At 41.4% G+C, this 14,284-nt stretch overlaps 1 protein-coding gene across 2 annotated transcripts in view; it reads right to left on the reverse strand.

The window, feature by feature from the left end:
- LOC119421698 (potassium channel subfamily T member 2) overlaps positions 1-14,284 on the reverse strand; it is a 44,021-nt gene continuing 29,737 nt past the window's right edge. Inside the window, exons 14-29 of one of the 2 annotated variants that reach the window (XM_037689051.1) lie at positions 10,076-10,184; positions 9,037-9,189; positions 8,109-8,362; positions 7,749-7,800; positions 7,531-7,673; positions 7,301-7,428; positions 6,480-6,652; positions 5,987-6,058; positions 5,752-5,886; positions 5,479-5,590; positions 4,753-4,854; positions 4,560-4,643; positions 3,099-3,227; positions 1,950-2,295; positions 318-402; positions 1-209 (exon numbers count right to left, since the gene is read on the reverse strand). In XM_037689051.1, the coding sequence (XP_037544979.1) occupies positions 92-209; positions 318-402; positions 1,950-2,295; positions 3,099-3,227; positions 4,560-4,643; positions 4,753-4,854; positions 5,479-5,590; positions 5,752-5,886; positions 5,987-6,058; positions 6,480-6,652; positions 7,301-7,428; positions 7,531-7,673; positions 7,749-7,800; positions 8,109-8,362; positions 9,037-9,189; positions 10,076-10,184 (2,195 nt within the window). In that variant the 3' untranslated portion in view covers positions 1-91. The remainder of the gene's footprint in view (positions 210-317; positions 403-1,949; positions 2,296-3,098; positions 3,228-4,559; positions 4,644-4,752; positions 4,855-5,478; positions 5,591-5,751; positions 5,887-5,986; positions 6,059-6,479; positions 6,653-7,300; positions 7,429-7,530; positions 7,674-7,748; positions 7,801-8,108; positions 8,363-9,036; positions 9,190-10,075; positions 10,185-14,284) is intronic. The other variant, XM_037689052.1, reaches the window with a different exon arrangement.

The following is a 14,284-nucleotide window of genomic DNA, read 5'->3' on the forward strand; positions in this document are numbered from 1 at the left end:
CGTCATTTTCTGAGCGTCTCTTTTCTCCTCCATGATTGGCTTCATCTCGTTTCCCTTCCCTCCAGCGGCGTTGTGATCTTTTCTTTGTCCCTCACAGATGGGTGCTATCCTGCGTATCAAACCTGTGGCTCTCTGATAGTCCGGCGCTGCACTTCCTGCTGCTCCCCTGATTGGGCACCAAGGAGAGGGGGTCTGGTCTGATCAGGTACCTGCAGGTTGGGCACAGACAGGGGGCAACAGTTGGGATTGTGTTATAATTGTTGTTTTCACGCTGTGTTCATTTTAGCACTATGGTTTTCATATTGCCGCTCACTCACACAACATCGTGCAGCTCCAGCCGGGTGTCTGGAGAAGGGTTGATGAGGATGTATGACAGTCTGTTGCCTTGGTCTGTCATCCCATCTGACACAGGAAGGAGAGAGGTTAGAGAGGCAGGAAATAAAAAAAGGCTCAGGATACAGAACAGACTGAGCTGCATCCGCTCAAACGACAGAAAGATTAATTTAGATACAACCGCAAACCTGAAAAGTGAAGAAATTGTGTAAACCGTAAAAACAGCTACAAAATACAATGACTGACAAATAAAAACAATAAAGATTTTATTCTCAGTGGATCATACTAAACATTTCAAATGTGTAAATTAACTAATCGTACAATTTTAAGGAAAAATAGGGTAATTTGGAACAGTGTCATGTTCCGCCTGGACAGCAAACCCTGTTCTTTTAACATCTAAGAACTGAGGAGACCAGCTGCTGAAGGTTTTAGAGAGAAATGTTGCCCCATTCTTACATACTCCGGTTTTCTCCCACAGACCAAAAACATGCATGTTAGGCTGATTGTAACTCTAAATGGTCCCTAGGTGTAAGTGAGAGAGTGAATGCAAAGAGAAAACCTTCACATCAACGTGAAGAAGACAAAGGAGATGATCATGGACTTCAGAAGAAACAAACTCACCTACACCCCCCTGAACATAAGAGGATCTGCAGTGGAAGTGGTCTCCAGCTACAATTGGGTGTGCACCTGAATGACAACCTCAGCTGGAGCAACAACACCACCAGCCTGATCAAGAAAGCTCATCAGAGACTCTACTTCCTCAGGTGGCTGAGACAAGCTGGTTAGAGATTCATGAGTCTAACAACCTCAGGGTAGAAGCTGTTCCTCAGTCTAGTGGTTCTGCACTTAATGCTCCTCAACCTCCTTCCTGAAGGGAGCGGGGCAAAAAGTGTGTGTGCTGGGTGAGTGGGGTCCTTCATGATGCAGGTGGCCCTCTTCCTGCATCTAGAGGTGTAGATGTCTGTGATGGTGGGGAGGCTGACTCCAACAGTCTTCTGTGCAACCTACACCACTCTCTGCAGAGTTTTTCTTTCTGCAGCTGTGCAGCCTCCATGCCACACGTTGATGCTGGAGCACAGGATGCTCTCCAGTGCACACCTGTAGAAGGAGGTGAGGACTGAGCTTCCCTGACCAGGATAATCACTGAAAAATCACATCATGTTGCTGCTGATCTGTTTCATGTTGCTGTGTTCATGCGTGCTCATCTGCTCACACAGACTCATGCTCGTGCTGCTGTTCAACATAATGCTTTTATGCTATTAGTGCTTAGTGTATTATTTAGCTGATGTTTTTCTTAGTTCATATCTTAGATCTTATTATTGTTTTTTCTTTTACATTTTATTTTTGGATGTAACTGGGACCCTGAGTACATAATCTTGTTCCACCACATGAACCACATGAGATGCAAATGACAAATAAATCTCTCTGACTCTGAATGGCTGTTTGTCTCAATGTGGCCCTTGATGAACTTGTGACCAGTCCAGGGTGTCCCCCGCCTCTCGCACAGTGACTGCTGGACATGGGCACCAGTGACCCCCCCCCCCACCTCCCCGCAACCCAAAAAAGAAGAAGCGGGTAAAAGATAATGGATGGATGATGGATGACTGAAAACTCACTGAATCCAGTTGGAGACAGGCCCAAATGCTTCATCCTCGTCCGCACAAGTGCATTCAGTTCTTGTCTTTCTGAGCGTCTGAACAGGTTCAGTCTCTGCTGGCTGATCCTCTCCGCGGCACTGCCCGGACCACCTTTGGCTGCATTCGACCCCCGACCCCCCTTCCTGCTCAGCCGCCGTGCCCATTGCATGCTCTTCCTCCGGAGCAGCGGATGGTCTGAGGAGTGGGAGGAGGTGGAGATGGGCTCAGAGCAGGTAGAGTTACGGTGGGCTCCTGTGCGGGACAGGAGGGGCTCTCTGGACTCCCTGGTGTCCTCGTAGTCCTCGACTGTAATGGAAACCTGGGACTGAGACATTTAGAAATACAAACTATTACTTTTTCATGTCCTTTTTTCAAATTACAAACATGATCCCACCCAGATGAAAATGCTTGAATCACCCTTTAGTGGTGCTGTTTTAGATCAGGAAAAATTATATATAGTTTCTTTAAAATTTTAATATAAGTGTCATTTTGGTACACATGTAGGTTATTTCTTTACAAAGATTAAAAATATATATATTCCTGTGACTATTATTATTATTTTTTACATATTTTGCATTTAATTGACTCCTCATCATTATCCTGAATTAATTTGTTAAAAATATAATTTTAATTATTACATTGCATTTGTGGTTAATCAGCCCAAATGAGTCATTTTATCAATGCTGATATTAGTTTTATAGATCATTTCTTATAATATCTGTAAGATTTACTTATTTTCATAACTTTTTATGTTTTCACACACAGAAGCTACTTGCCATGTCATTTTCGTTTTATGTTAACCAATGAATTTACATATGTTTCATTTAAAATTAAAAGTTTTAGTTGATATTTTTGCTCGTGTGACTGTGTAGAAATGTTAAATGAGGAGAAAAAATATATTAGAATAAAATGAAACACTCATATCTTAGAAAGGATTAGAAATGCAAAATAAAAAGATTAATAAAACATTATGATTTTGTGATTTAGATTACCGATGCACGAATTCACGCTCCAGAAGCAGAAATTTATTATACCACCACCCCTCCCACATGGCACTAAATGAGGCAACATCTGAGATTTGGATTAGTCTATTTCTAACTAATAGATAATGTTCAAACAGCCTCTGACCTCTGACACTGGAAGCTTGTGAGCTTCCGTACGGTAAACGCCGATAGGAATGTCTCCTGAGGAGGAGCATAGTTTCTGGTAGAGCCTGCCGTAGTTTCGGATCCACAGGTCGTCTTCTGTGATTTTCATCTGGAAATGAAACAAAACTGGAAATGCTTGCAATTTGTAATTTTCAGCTAAAATACAGTTTGAATCCTGAGCATTAACTAACTGCTGAAATATGTTGAGGTGAAAACGAAAACAAGCAGAACAGAAGTTTAAATGAGCTGAATGAAAGCTCAGAACAGTGCTAAACAGTAGCTAAAAGCTAAAACCAGTAGAATATTAGCTGAAGATAAAACCAGTTAAAGAGTAGTTAAAACCAATAAAATAGAATCCAAAACGTACAAACAGTAATAAACTATAGTTAAAAGTTAGAATTAGCAAAATAGTAGCTAAAAGCTAAAATGAGCAAAACTGTAGCCAAAATGACCAAAACAGTACATCAAAGCATCAGCTAAAAGCTTAAAAGGGCAGAGCAGGTGCTAAAAGCTAAAATTAGCAAAATACAACGCGTTGTCACTCTTTTAATGTTGGAATGACATTTGTATGGAGGTTTGCTGAAGTCGTTCACTTCCAGGGAGCAAAAATATTGAAAATTTAAATGATCTCCTTGTGGGGTTTCTCTGTTTTCTGTTCTCCTGCACGACCCTGTGTTTCTCTTCCTTGTGTTCAGCTTCTGTCATACCTGTCTTCACTTCTAATCACCCCAGGTGTTGTTATCATGTCTCGTCAGTGTCTGTATAAAGTCAGTGTCTTTCCATTCCTCCTGCATTACCCTTCCAAAGCTTCATGTTCTGGGTCTGCGCCGCTTGTCTTCTCCTCCCCTAACTTAAGTTTTTGCGGCCCCATCAGCACTTTGTTTTTGTTATTTGTAAAAATAAATTTATTATTTTTAGTCTTGAGTCTTCTTCTGCTACCTGTACGTGGGCTCAGCCAAACAACAGAATCATGTCCTCGCTTCAAAAAGAATAAAAGTTGCAAATAACAAAATCCATAGTGGTGATGTTTTAAATGAGCTGAATGTTTTGATAAGCGAGTGGCTATAATAATTGAAAGTATGCTGAAACAGTTACAGTACAAAATCGCTAAGAAATAGACTAGAAACAGTTAAAATAAATTGAGCCTCTATTACGCCTCACAGTCGATAAATTAAATTTTAGCAGCTTGGTGTGTGTGTTTGTATTTGTTACTTTAAGGCCCATTTTTCCAACTTATCCTACACTGTGAGGGCGAACTGCTCCTAATGGGGCCCAAAGCCCAGGCCCCATAAGAAGTGCCGTTGATGGGTTAGGGGTTAGGTTTAGGGTAAAGGTCAGGGTTAGGCCATAGAAATGAATGAAAAATGAATGGAAGTCAATGCAAAGTTCCTGTAAATATAGAAAGATGTGTGTGTGTGTGTATGTGTGTGTGTATACTTACAGCACAGAGGAAACCTGAGCCGGGCATGGAGTCCAAACCAAGCAACAGCCTGGTGATGGAGATCATGTAGTCCTTCACGAACGACTGGCAAAGGAAGGCATTGCAACAAACACACACAGATCATTAGTGAAATACTGGCAAACAAAAAGCAGAAGAGTGTTTGATATTCAGTAGGAGTGTGTGTTTGAGAAACCTGATAGAGTAGAGTGTCCAGCATGCTCACACTGAACACCTTCCCAGCAGCAAAAGGCAGGCGAAACATAAAGACCAGATTGGACCCCTTCTCTCGTTCTTTCTGCAGATCAAACACACACACAGCTGATTCCACAACCCACTGGCTTTCTGAGAGGATCAGAGGAGTCAGTCATTTATTTAAACTGTTTTTGTATCGAGCTCATCCCAGCCGAGGGCAACACAACACTCGAGCATCTACTACTGACGAGCTGATATTCAACCTCACAGCCAAATTAGTTTCAGCTTCACCTGCTTTGTATTCTGCATGGACGGAGAGGAAAAAACTGGAAGTCAATCTTTTTCTTTGCTCCTGTGAGACAGCACAGTTTTCACACCAGCCTGAAATTAGTTTAAAGAGGTGGCTAATTTATGCTTCGTTAATAATTGTCATTGATGCTCAGCGAAGAACTCATTAGCTGCAGGAGAAAACAAAAATAAACACTTACCAAGCAAGGGTTTCAATCGATTTTAATTGGCTACATTTTTAAAGAAAAGACTCATTATTGTTTTATCGCTGCATAAAAGTGTCAAATCCATGGAACGTTTTTAATAAACAGAATCTTTTATAATGCAGCACAGGTTTTTTTTTTCTTCCTTCCTGTTTTATTGACATGAAAAATGAGTCAACGTAGAGGAAATGAGAGGAGAAAAGATAGCAGACGTTCTGGAGTTGTGATGCCGTTACCTTTTCCAGTTTGGACAGAGCCAGGGAGTAGTGGTCCTTCACTTTGAACTGCATGAAACGCATGTTTGCAGGATGTGTGAGCTCCGTGATGATACTGAGAGCTGGGAACAGTCTGCAAGAAAGACACATGAAAAACAATAGTATAGATGGTATAAAAATATGAAGGCATGGCATTCTTTGAAAGAAATGCATATCGCCCGCTGCCTTCCATGCACAAACACAAATCCAACATCAAGACGGTGCGATTGCAGAACAATTTTTGGCGAAGCGGACCTGAATAAAGTCTGTACGTTGACAATAGTTTTTGCATCGGCCATGTAGTCCTCCTCTGCGATCATGGAGCTCTCCTTGTCAAACACCACCATGGTGTCGGCAAAAGTGATCCCACATCGCAGCAAACTGTCCAGACTGACAAGAGAAGACAAAGTATCCAGAAAGCAAATCAAGACGAATACTAAATCAATTAAATAGCAGACAAAGTTAAACATGACTTTGGAGATTTTATTACTTCTCGATGGAGCCCACTGTGTAGAACACCATGGGGAACCAACAGATTGCTTCCAAAAAATCTGCTTCAGGTCTGAACAGAAGACAAGTAGAGTTTAGAGAAGAAGAGCTCGAGTTCCCACACTGACCGTCCAACCTGCTTCAATTGAAATACTGAAGAGGCAAAAAGGCCTTCTGAGAAAGCTGAAAATAGCACTGAGTGACTCAGCATTTTATTGCCTTTTTATTGGATTCCACTCTCATTTGGCTGACTGTGTTTGTGTTCCAGCTCTGTGGAGTGCGCTGCCCTGAAAGCATGCACCTTCTCACAAATCCTGTTTACAGGGACCTTAAATAGTTCCCAGTTTCTCTCTCCTCAGTTTGTTGTTTAGAGATGAATCAACCTGAATTTTGCTCCACCGCTGTCTCACAGCTACAGTCATACACCAGCAGGTGACCTATTTCAGTCTGATGCTGAACATTTTTTAATTTCAGAACAATACAACTGTGCTCACATGCTCTCCAGCAACAGCACGATGGGTTTGAGCTCCTTCCTCGTTCTGTAGTAAGCCCGAAGAGGCACAATGAAGTTGTACAAACTGTTTCCTGCAGCCTCCGCAGACACGATGATCAGTTTATTTTTGAAGCTGTAGGAGCGAGCGTCCTCAAAGGGGATGTGATGGCAAGCCTAGGAGAGAAGAAAAAAGTTGGCTTTGTATAACTGGGACAATGGGAGTGTGAAGAAAGCTAAAAACTAAAAGTGAACAATGATCAAAATGTAAATTTATCAAAGCACTGACTAAAAGTAGCACAGAGCTTGCTAAAATCTAAAAGTAGAAAAATGACAACTAAAAAGTAAAAGCAGCAAAATGTTAGCTAGAAGCTTAAAGTAGCATACATCTAAGGAGAAGCTCAAGCAAAACGCAAGATAAAAGTATATAAACACTAGCCAAAAGTGTCAAAACACTAGCTAAAAGCTAAACGTAGCAAAACATTAGTGAAAAGCTCAAATCAGCTAAAAGCCAGCTGAAATAGCACAAGAAGGCAAAAACAGAACACGCATCCTGAAGCAGATTAAAAAATACAATGTTTTAAGAAGAAAGTTAAGAAATTGTAATGATTTTTATGAAAGAATATTTGTAAAGCATGTTGAAAAATATGTTTTTTGAAACAAAGATGATAGCACCCTTCTCCTGAATGAACATTTTGATGTATTAATGACTTAAATAGCAAAAGGTATGCAAAAGTAGTTAGACTGTAAAAAAAAAAAAAAAACTGTTTGAAAAATAAAAACAGGAAGATGACGTGAACATTGAATCCCATTCAGGGTTTGTACCTTGTCCATGCGCAGGCAGCAGAAAGGCATCTTTTCTTGTAAAAGATGGCAAAGTGCTGGTGAGCTCCCGATGTACGGAGAGTTTGGGGGGTATCCCTTCACCCACCTGTGGGACAGTCCACATTTACCTGGGAACTTACTCAAACATCCCATCTACAGTCTCACCCGTACTCACTCGCAGTGTCGCCCCCACCAGTGGGCATTTTCGTCTTTGTCGCTGTCATCCTTGCCCTCTTCTCCTCCTTCGTCCTCCGACTGTTCCCCCAAAAGGTCAAAGGTGGGGTTGTTGACACCGTCCACCAGCTCCAGGACAGGTGCGATGCTGTGTCGTCTCTCGTCTGCTGAATCTCCCATGGTGGGCAGAGACAGGGTGTTGGCACCCCCTATTTCTGTCTTGGAGCTGCTCCTGCTACATCTCCCGCTGCCGAGCCCCGTGCTGCCTGGGTCTGGACCTTCAGGGCTGCTGTCACTGGAGTCCTGCAGGTCGATGGCCACGGTGCCTGCAACAAAACACCCAAATATAGAAACAGACGAGATTAAAACAATCTTCAGAAATATGAAAACACTTTCCTCACTGCTCAACTGTGAGAGGGATGGACTCATGTAGATTCATTGTTGTCCACTAGGGGGCAGGTTTGTGCAGTCACAGAATTTGACATTTGGCAACGATCAAGTGTAATTTAAAATCACTGTTCTGCAAAGCTATTAATGTTTTTTAATCTTCCAAACAGGATTCGGATGTAAAGTTCTGATAGCTCTCACTGGTGACCAGGTTTGTGTGAGTTGTGTAAACGTTCCACAATCTGACCCATGCTGGCGATGATACTGTGGACAGGCAGCCGAGTGAGTCCATGGTAGATACTTGGGTGCACTCCTCTTGAATCCCCCCCTGTGACCCCCCAGGATGGCTCCCTCTGTCCCCGCACAAAGGCCGAGTTCTCCTCTTTGGAGATGTTGATGTAGAAACATGTGTCAGAGGCCCCCATGATGTGACATGGGCCCGGGTTCAACAGGATGTTGGTGGTGTCCAGTCTGCGCACTCCGATCAAACACACTCCAAACCTGCAGGCGCACACACAAGTTCAGCTCTCAGCTGTGACGTCATATGAGTTTTTATCACCCGCTGTCAAAGGCAAGAGGCAATAATGGGTTTGTGGTCATTTGTCTTTACCATTAGCAAAATATCTCATAAACTATTAGATATATTTTAATGAAACTTTTATTAGGTAACTAGGGTATATTAGGTAATTATGGTACAATAACAAACATTGAGATAAAATTTGGTGTGGTAGTAACTGAAGCTCATCCTCAAGTGCTGAGTGTGATGAATATTATGTGATGTCATTTTCAAGGTTTGACCAAAACAGCTTTTTTCATTTACCCTTTATTTATCCAGGTAGTCTCATTGAGCCACGAGAACTCATTTTCAAGAGAGACCTGTTTAGGGAGCAGATGGTGGGTTAAGGGCCTTGCTCATGGACCCAGAGTGGGGCGAATGAGGGTGGGGGCAGGTGTGGGTGCTTCACCTACCCCACCCACATTTTTGATGTTGTCTGTACCGGGGCTTGAGCCGGCGATCTTCCGATCACAGGCCCACCTTCTCTAACCTCTGCACCACCACTCCTCCTTTAATTTCTCAACATGATATGATGTTAGTTTAAAAGTCAGGCCTGAAAGGCAGCAGGGAATATGTATTCCTTTAAGGAAAGCTGGGCCGACTTTAAAAAAAGACTCACTTTTTGTGTGCATGAAAGGAGGCAAAGGTAAAGCTCTTGCCCTGGTATTCCCCAAAGAATTTGCTCTCCTCCAGACGAATGTGATGCACCTCGTTGGCTGAGCAGCGCCGGTAGGTCCGGTGCCACTGGTCTGCTGAACCTGCACCACCTTCCCTGAGACAGCAACAACAAAAAAAGACAGATGTGGAAAATTGTAACCTTTAAAATATGTTATATGAAGCACTCAGCTCAGCACCAGGGTCACACTAGAAGACTTTCTATTAAGTAGGAACATCCTTCGTCTCTGTCAGGGCTACAGATCGATACAACTATTAGGGGCTCACATGGAGACAGAAACTGAATGAAAGATTTACTCCTTCGCTCAGATGCGAGGACAGCAGCCTTCTCAGGGGGATATGGCTTTAGACGCGGGGGCTAAAGAGGTGATAGCAGGAAGCAACGGTGAGGGGGTAGTGTGACCGTGGGTGGCCTGCAACAAGAACTGCATTATATAAACAAGTGTTAGTAAATTCTCAGCTAGGTGTAAGGCAGGGAAGAAGTTTTATTGTCACAGCCAACGAAACAAATGGCATCAAGTCCAAATATAGGAGGATTCCTATATGAAATCTGTCTCTTTCCACATATAAAACAAAAGTTTTACTTTTCATACTTCATATACAGCAAAATGTTTATTTATTTACTTTCTTTTTGCCTGTTGAATTATCAAAATATCTCAAGAACCAAGAATATATATATATATATATATATATATATATATATATGTATGTATATATGTGTGTGTGTGTGTGTGTATATATCAAAAATAAAATAAATTGTTTACCTGTTAAGTGCCTGAAATGCTCCTGCTCGTTGTTTGAAAGCCTCTTGGTGTGCCATTCTAGGAAACAAACAATATAAATGCCAGTAAGGAGACAGAGGCAGCTGTATTTTGTTGGTTATTTCTCCCTAGTGTATAGTTTATTTGATTGTAAAATGTAATACAGACAGTTAAAAAAAAAGGGAAGAAATAAAATGATTGATGGGGAGAAAGCAAACTCACTGGCCTCTGGAGGAGTGGATCAATAAAGTGATAAGAGTTGAGGTGCCAGGGCACACACAGTTTAAAGCCAGCATGGCATACTTAAATTCCTCTTCACACACCACATGATCTGCAGGCAGAGAAGGACAGGGACAAAGCAGCTTTGGGGTTTATTGGCTTCAGCCTTGTTCTTTGGAAAAGATCTCACAGCAATAATCCATGCAATATAAAACATTCCAGACGGATTAATACAAGGTCACACAGAGAAAAATGATAGCTAAATAGAATATTATAATAAAAATCCAACATGGCAGCACCCAGAAAATCTGATATTTTGGCTTTAATTTCAAACCACCTTGTCCAACTTTATTACCAATGACGACTCACACATTTTTTTTTTTTTTTTTTTTACAGAACATTAGTTCAATGACAATGACAAACCGGGACAAAATTGAACGCCCAGATTTGGAGCTGCCAACTAAATCAAACGAACATCTCTGTCGTAAATCTTCCGATGTCTTGGATCGTCCACACCTTTCGTGTCACAGCTCAGATTTTCTGAGGAGGAAGCAGCCAGTGAGGTGAGTCAGCATATGGAGCCTCTTTGCACACACACCATCGAACCCCTAATATGTCCACGCCTGTGGGCCAACCAAACAACCTGAGCAAACACAGACGACACTTTTCGTTCACCTGTTGCCTCTGAGCCTCCTCTTTGAAAGGAAAATCCAATAGACCGATTAATGTTTGTTGTAAGCCAATCAGTGAAACGGGCCGAGGGAGAATCCATTTCCTGTGCTGTGTAATTTTTGATTGCATTGTCTTCAGCTCAGCGCACAGACCTATCAAGCCGCCTGTTAGGCAGAGACGCTGAGCTGAGCCCCTAAAAGCACAACGTCGTGCGTTGTCTATGAGGATATAATTGGTGACAAAACATCAGAGCCCGAGCAGAAGAATCACCCTCAATCAGCTGCTAGTTTGCGAAGCATTAGGCCGTATAAGATTTAAATGTAGCTCGCTCTGAATTAATGTGCGTGCCTGAGGGTGGGCCGGTGATAAACATGACAATTAAAACTGTGAACATACTGATTAAGTAGCAATGTTCTTTTGGCTCAGGGAGGCACGTCACAATGCTGCTCACATGCAAAACCACCGTAGTTTTCTCGCTGTTCAGACTGTCAGGTTATTTCAGAGTCAAAGCATGTGTAGAAATAAAGGCCTTGCATTCCATTAAGGAATGCCTATCGCCCACCGCCTTTCACGCTAGAGTTGTGAATTGAAACTATCTTGCACTGAAGAGAGACTTATAGCAGTTTGGGCCAAAGCTTAGAATGAAATTAAGCACATCATTACATTGTGAGGGCTCATGAGATGCAGTAGAGCTTAAAGAATATGTTTAAGATGACTCTCTGCTGCTGTCACACAAAAATTTAGCTCAATTTCTGTAAAACTGACTGCGTTATAGCCATTTTTGTGTTGTCTAATATGGATTAGCTGTAGTAGTCATCTTGATTTGAAGTGTCTCCAAAATGTTATCAGATGCACAGTACAGTAGATGAATATCCAATAAATGCATTTTGAGAATTTCATTAAAACCTAATCAGTGGTTCATGAGATATTTTGCTAACAGACAAACATGAGTGACAACAACAGCTAATGCTAAAGTTTTAAGAAAAATATTGCAAAGTTTAGCGCTCAAAGTTTGTGTTGAGGATAATGCTAAGCCACTCCAAGCTTTTACGGGATGTCTGTACAATGGGATGTATTTAGCCGTTCTGTAATTTTATATTCAGTTGGCTGTATCGGCCATCTTGAATTGGGTTGAGTCCAAAAATAAGTGAGTTGTGCATGCGGACTCAGTGAGTAATTTCAGTGAATTTCATTAAAATGTGTTCAATGGTTTGACAAGATTTTTGCAAACAGACACAAAAAATTGATTCTAAAAGTTAATGGTAAAGTTTTTAAAACAAATCTAACACAGTCGGTGTGCACTTATAAAATATGTGTTGGTAATCATTCTCAGCTACGATCACACCATATTTTAGCTGGATATCTTAAGCATTATTTAGGTTAAATCAATTTTTGATTTTGCTAAATCACTTAGCCGTGGTGGCCATCTTGAATGTGCTGTCTCCAAATGTTAATCAGTTGTAGGTGCACAACCAGGGAGTTTCAACAAAATCAGTCCAGAGGCTAATGAAACATTTTTTACAAAACTCTTACTCTAGCACATAAAAAAACTGTATACACTTTTGTTTTTGGTGGTGAGTCCTAAAAATAGACTTTTGGTGTCTTAAAGTAGATTTTTTTCTTTTTAAATAAAACCAATGTTGCTACTATGATGGTGACATTTTAGCAATACAGACATCAAAACCAATTGTACTAAATTCTTAAAAGCACAGACTTGCCCATGTTTTGGTCATTCTTGCTTCATCTCATTTCTTTCTTTTCTTTTCCTACAAGCGAGGTTCAAAGGTGTAACCCCGAGTGCGCCTGTGCTCATGTAAATGTAGTTACATACAAGGCTTGCAAGAGAGCAATTAGGACCTGACCACGGGTCCTCCAGCAGAGCTAATTAAATCAGTAAGCTGCTGCTGCATGTATAAGTGAGCCTCTACAATAAGCTCAGCTCAAGAGGGCAACAGGATTTTTTTTATTTAAAACATAAATCAGATAAATAATCAATAGACTCTCAGCATGGAAACTGAAACACCTCAAGGTTTTCTATTCTGCTGCAGCATCACACCAGCAGATCTTTTCTAATGAATGCTCAGCTCTTATTAAGCTGAGTTTGCGGATTGAATAAAACCTTGTGCCTCTTGCTCATTAATGCCTCCCAGGCCATCGCTTGATGAATGTTTCCAAGTGGTGTCAAAATTTGGCATCTGTACCGCCCACGTGACTGCGCTCCGAGTGGCTCTGTGAGGCTGCCTATTGTGACTTCAGGAGTATGGGTAAGTTAAACTCGGTTCATTGTGAAATTTGCTCGGTTAAGAAATCTAGAATAGAAAAAAACACCAATTATCTGTTCCATCAAAACAGGAGCAGCAATTAGCTATGAGGCAGAATGCAATACCCACATCATTCTGTGCTAAATAAAATGTCTAAAATAAACATGAAGGTCTTTTCAGCAGTCAAACAGGGTGTTCGTGTGAGACAAAACATCAAAGCTGTCAGAACCTCGGCAGAAAAGCAGAAGATTCGTGCTGCAGAGCTCACTGTTAATCATGCACTGTAGAACAGGGGGGTGATAATGGATGAACATGAAATTCTCCTTTTGCCGAGCAATTCCGAGCAATTCCTGCCTTGCTCATAAAAAAACCCTGAGTCTGACTGTGAAGTGTTTTACCAGCACTGCAGGGGGATTACCCAGTGGGGAGAGCTCGTCTGTCAGGTTAGCACCGCTCCAGAACTCATCAAAAGAAGGGATTTTCTTTTTCTGAGGTAGCAAAGTAAAACGCTAATCATCGATACAGGCAGCTGGGATAAAGGTGACAACCTGGAATTGGGTCTATCAGGTCTGCAGGCAGGAAGATGTGCGAGAGAAAGATAGGGTGTTAGAAAGTTTGTGTTTTTAGATAGCTCACTGGCATCTTCTGCTGGGAAGTAGAATGGAGACTCTCCAAAAAAGCAATGCTGGAAACTGACAAAAAACTCCTGAAAGGCTTATAGGCAAGCTGTGCCAATCTGTCCCACTCTTCTTTAGAGCTGAGAAGATGGAGAGCTGTGCTACTGCTGAACAAAGCCTCTGATTCAACATGTTTAAGGCTCAAACTATCAATTCAGTTCAGTTGTCTCAGGGCACTGTACGTTATAAAAAAACAATTAGTAAAAAGTTATCTATCTAAGGAAACCAGCAGATTGCAATGAATCTTCGCTTCAGTCCAGTCTCCCATCCTGAGCAAGCACAATGACAACAGTGGAAAGGAAAAACTCCCTTTTAAGAGGAAGAAACCTCCAGCAGAGCTAGGCTTTTGAGGGTATATTAATACGTATTTAATCTCTATGCCATACATCAGAACCAGATCAAGAGTGTGATGATGAGAATGAGTAGATGTGTGGACATATTGGGTAAAACCCATTGACTCTATTAAAATATTTAAGGCTACGCTATGACTTTCAACATCAACATGAATTTTGAAATCCTCCATTATTATGGATTTATCAGTATTCAATAATAAGTCAGCTAAAACATCTGAGAATTCAGACAAAAACTGAGAACAAAAAGGC

Source organism: Nematolebias whitei, chromosome 15 (assembly GCF_014905685.2).
Source record: "Nematolebias whitei isolate Nwh7 chromosome 15, NemWhi1, whole genome shotgun sequence".
Taxonomy (NCBI): Eukaryota; Metazoa; Chordata; class Actinopteri; order Cyprinodontiformes; family Rivulidae; genus Nematolebias; species Nematolebias whitei.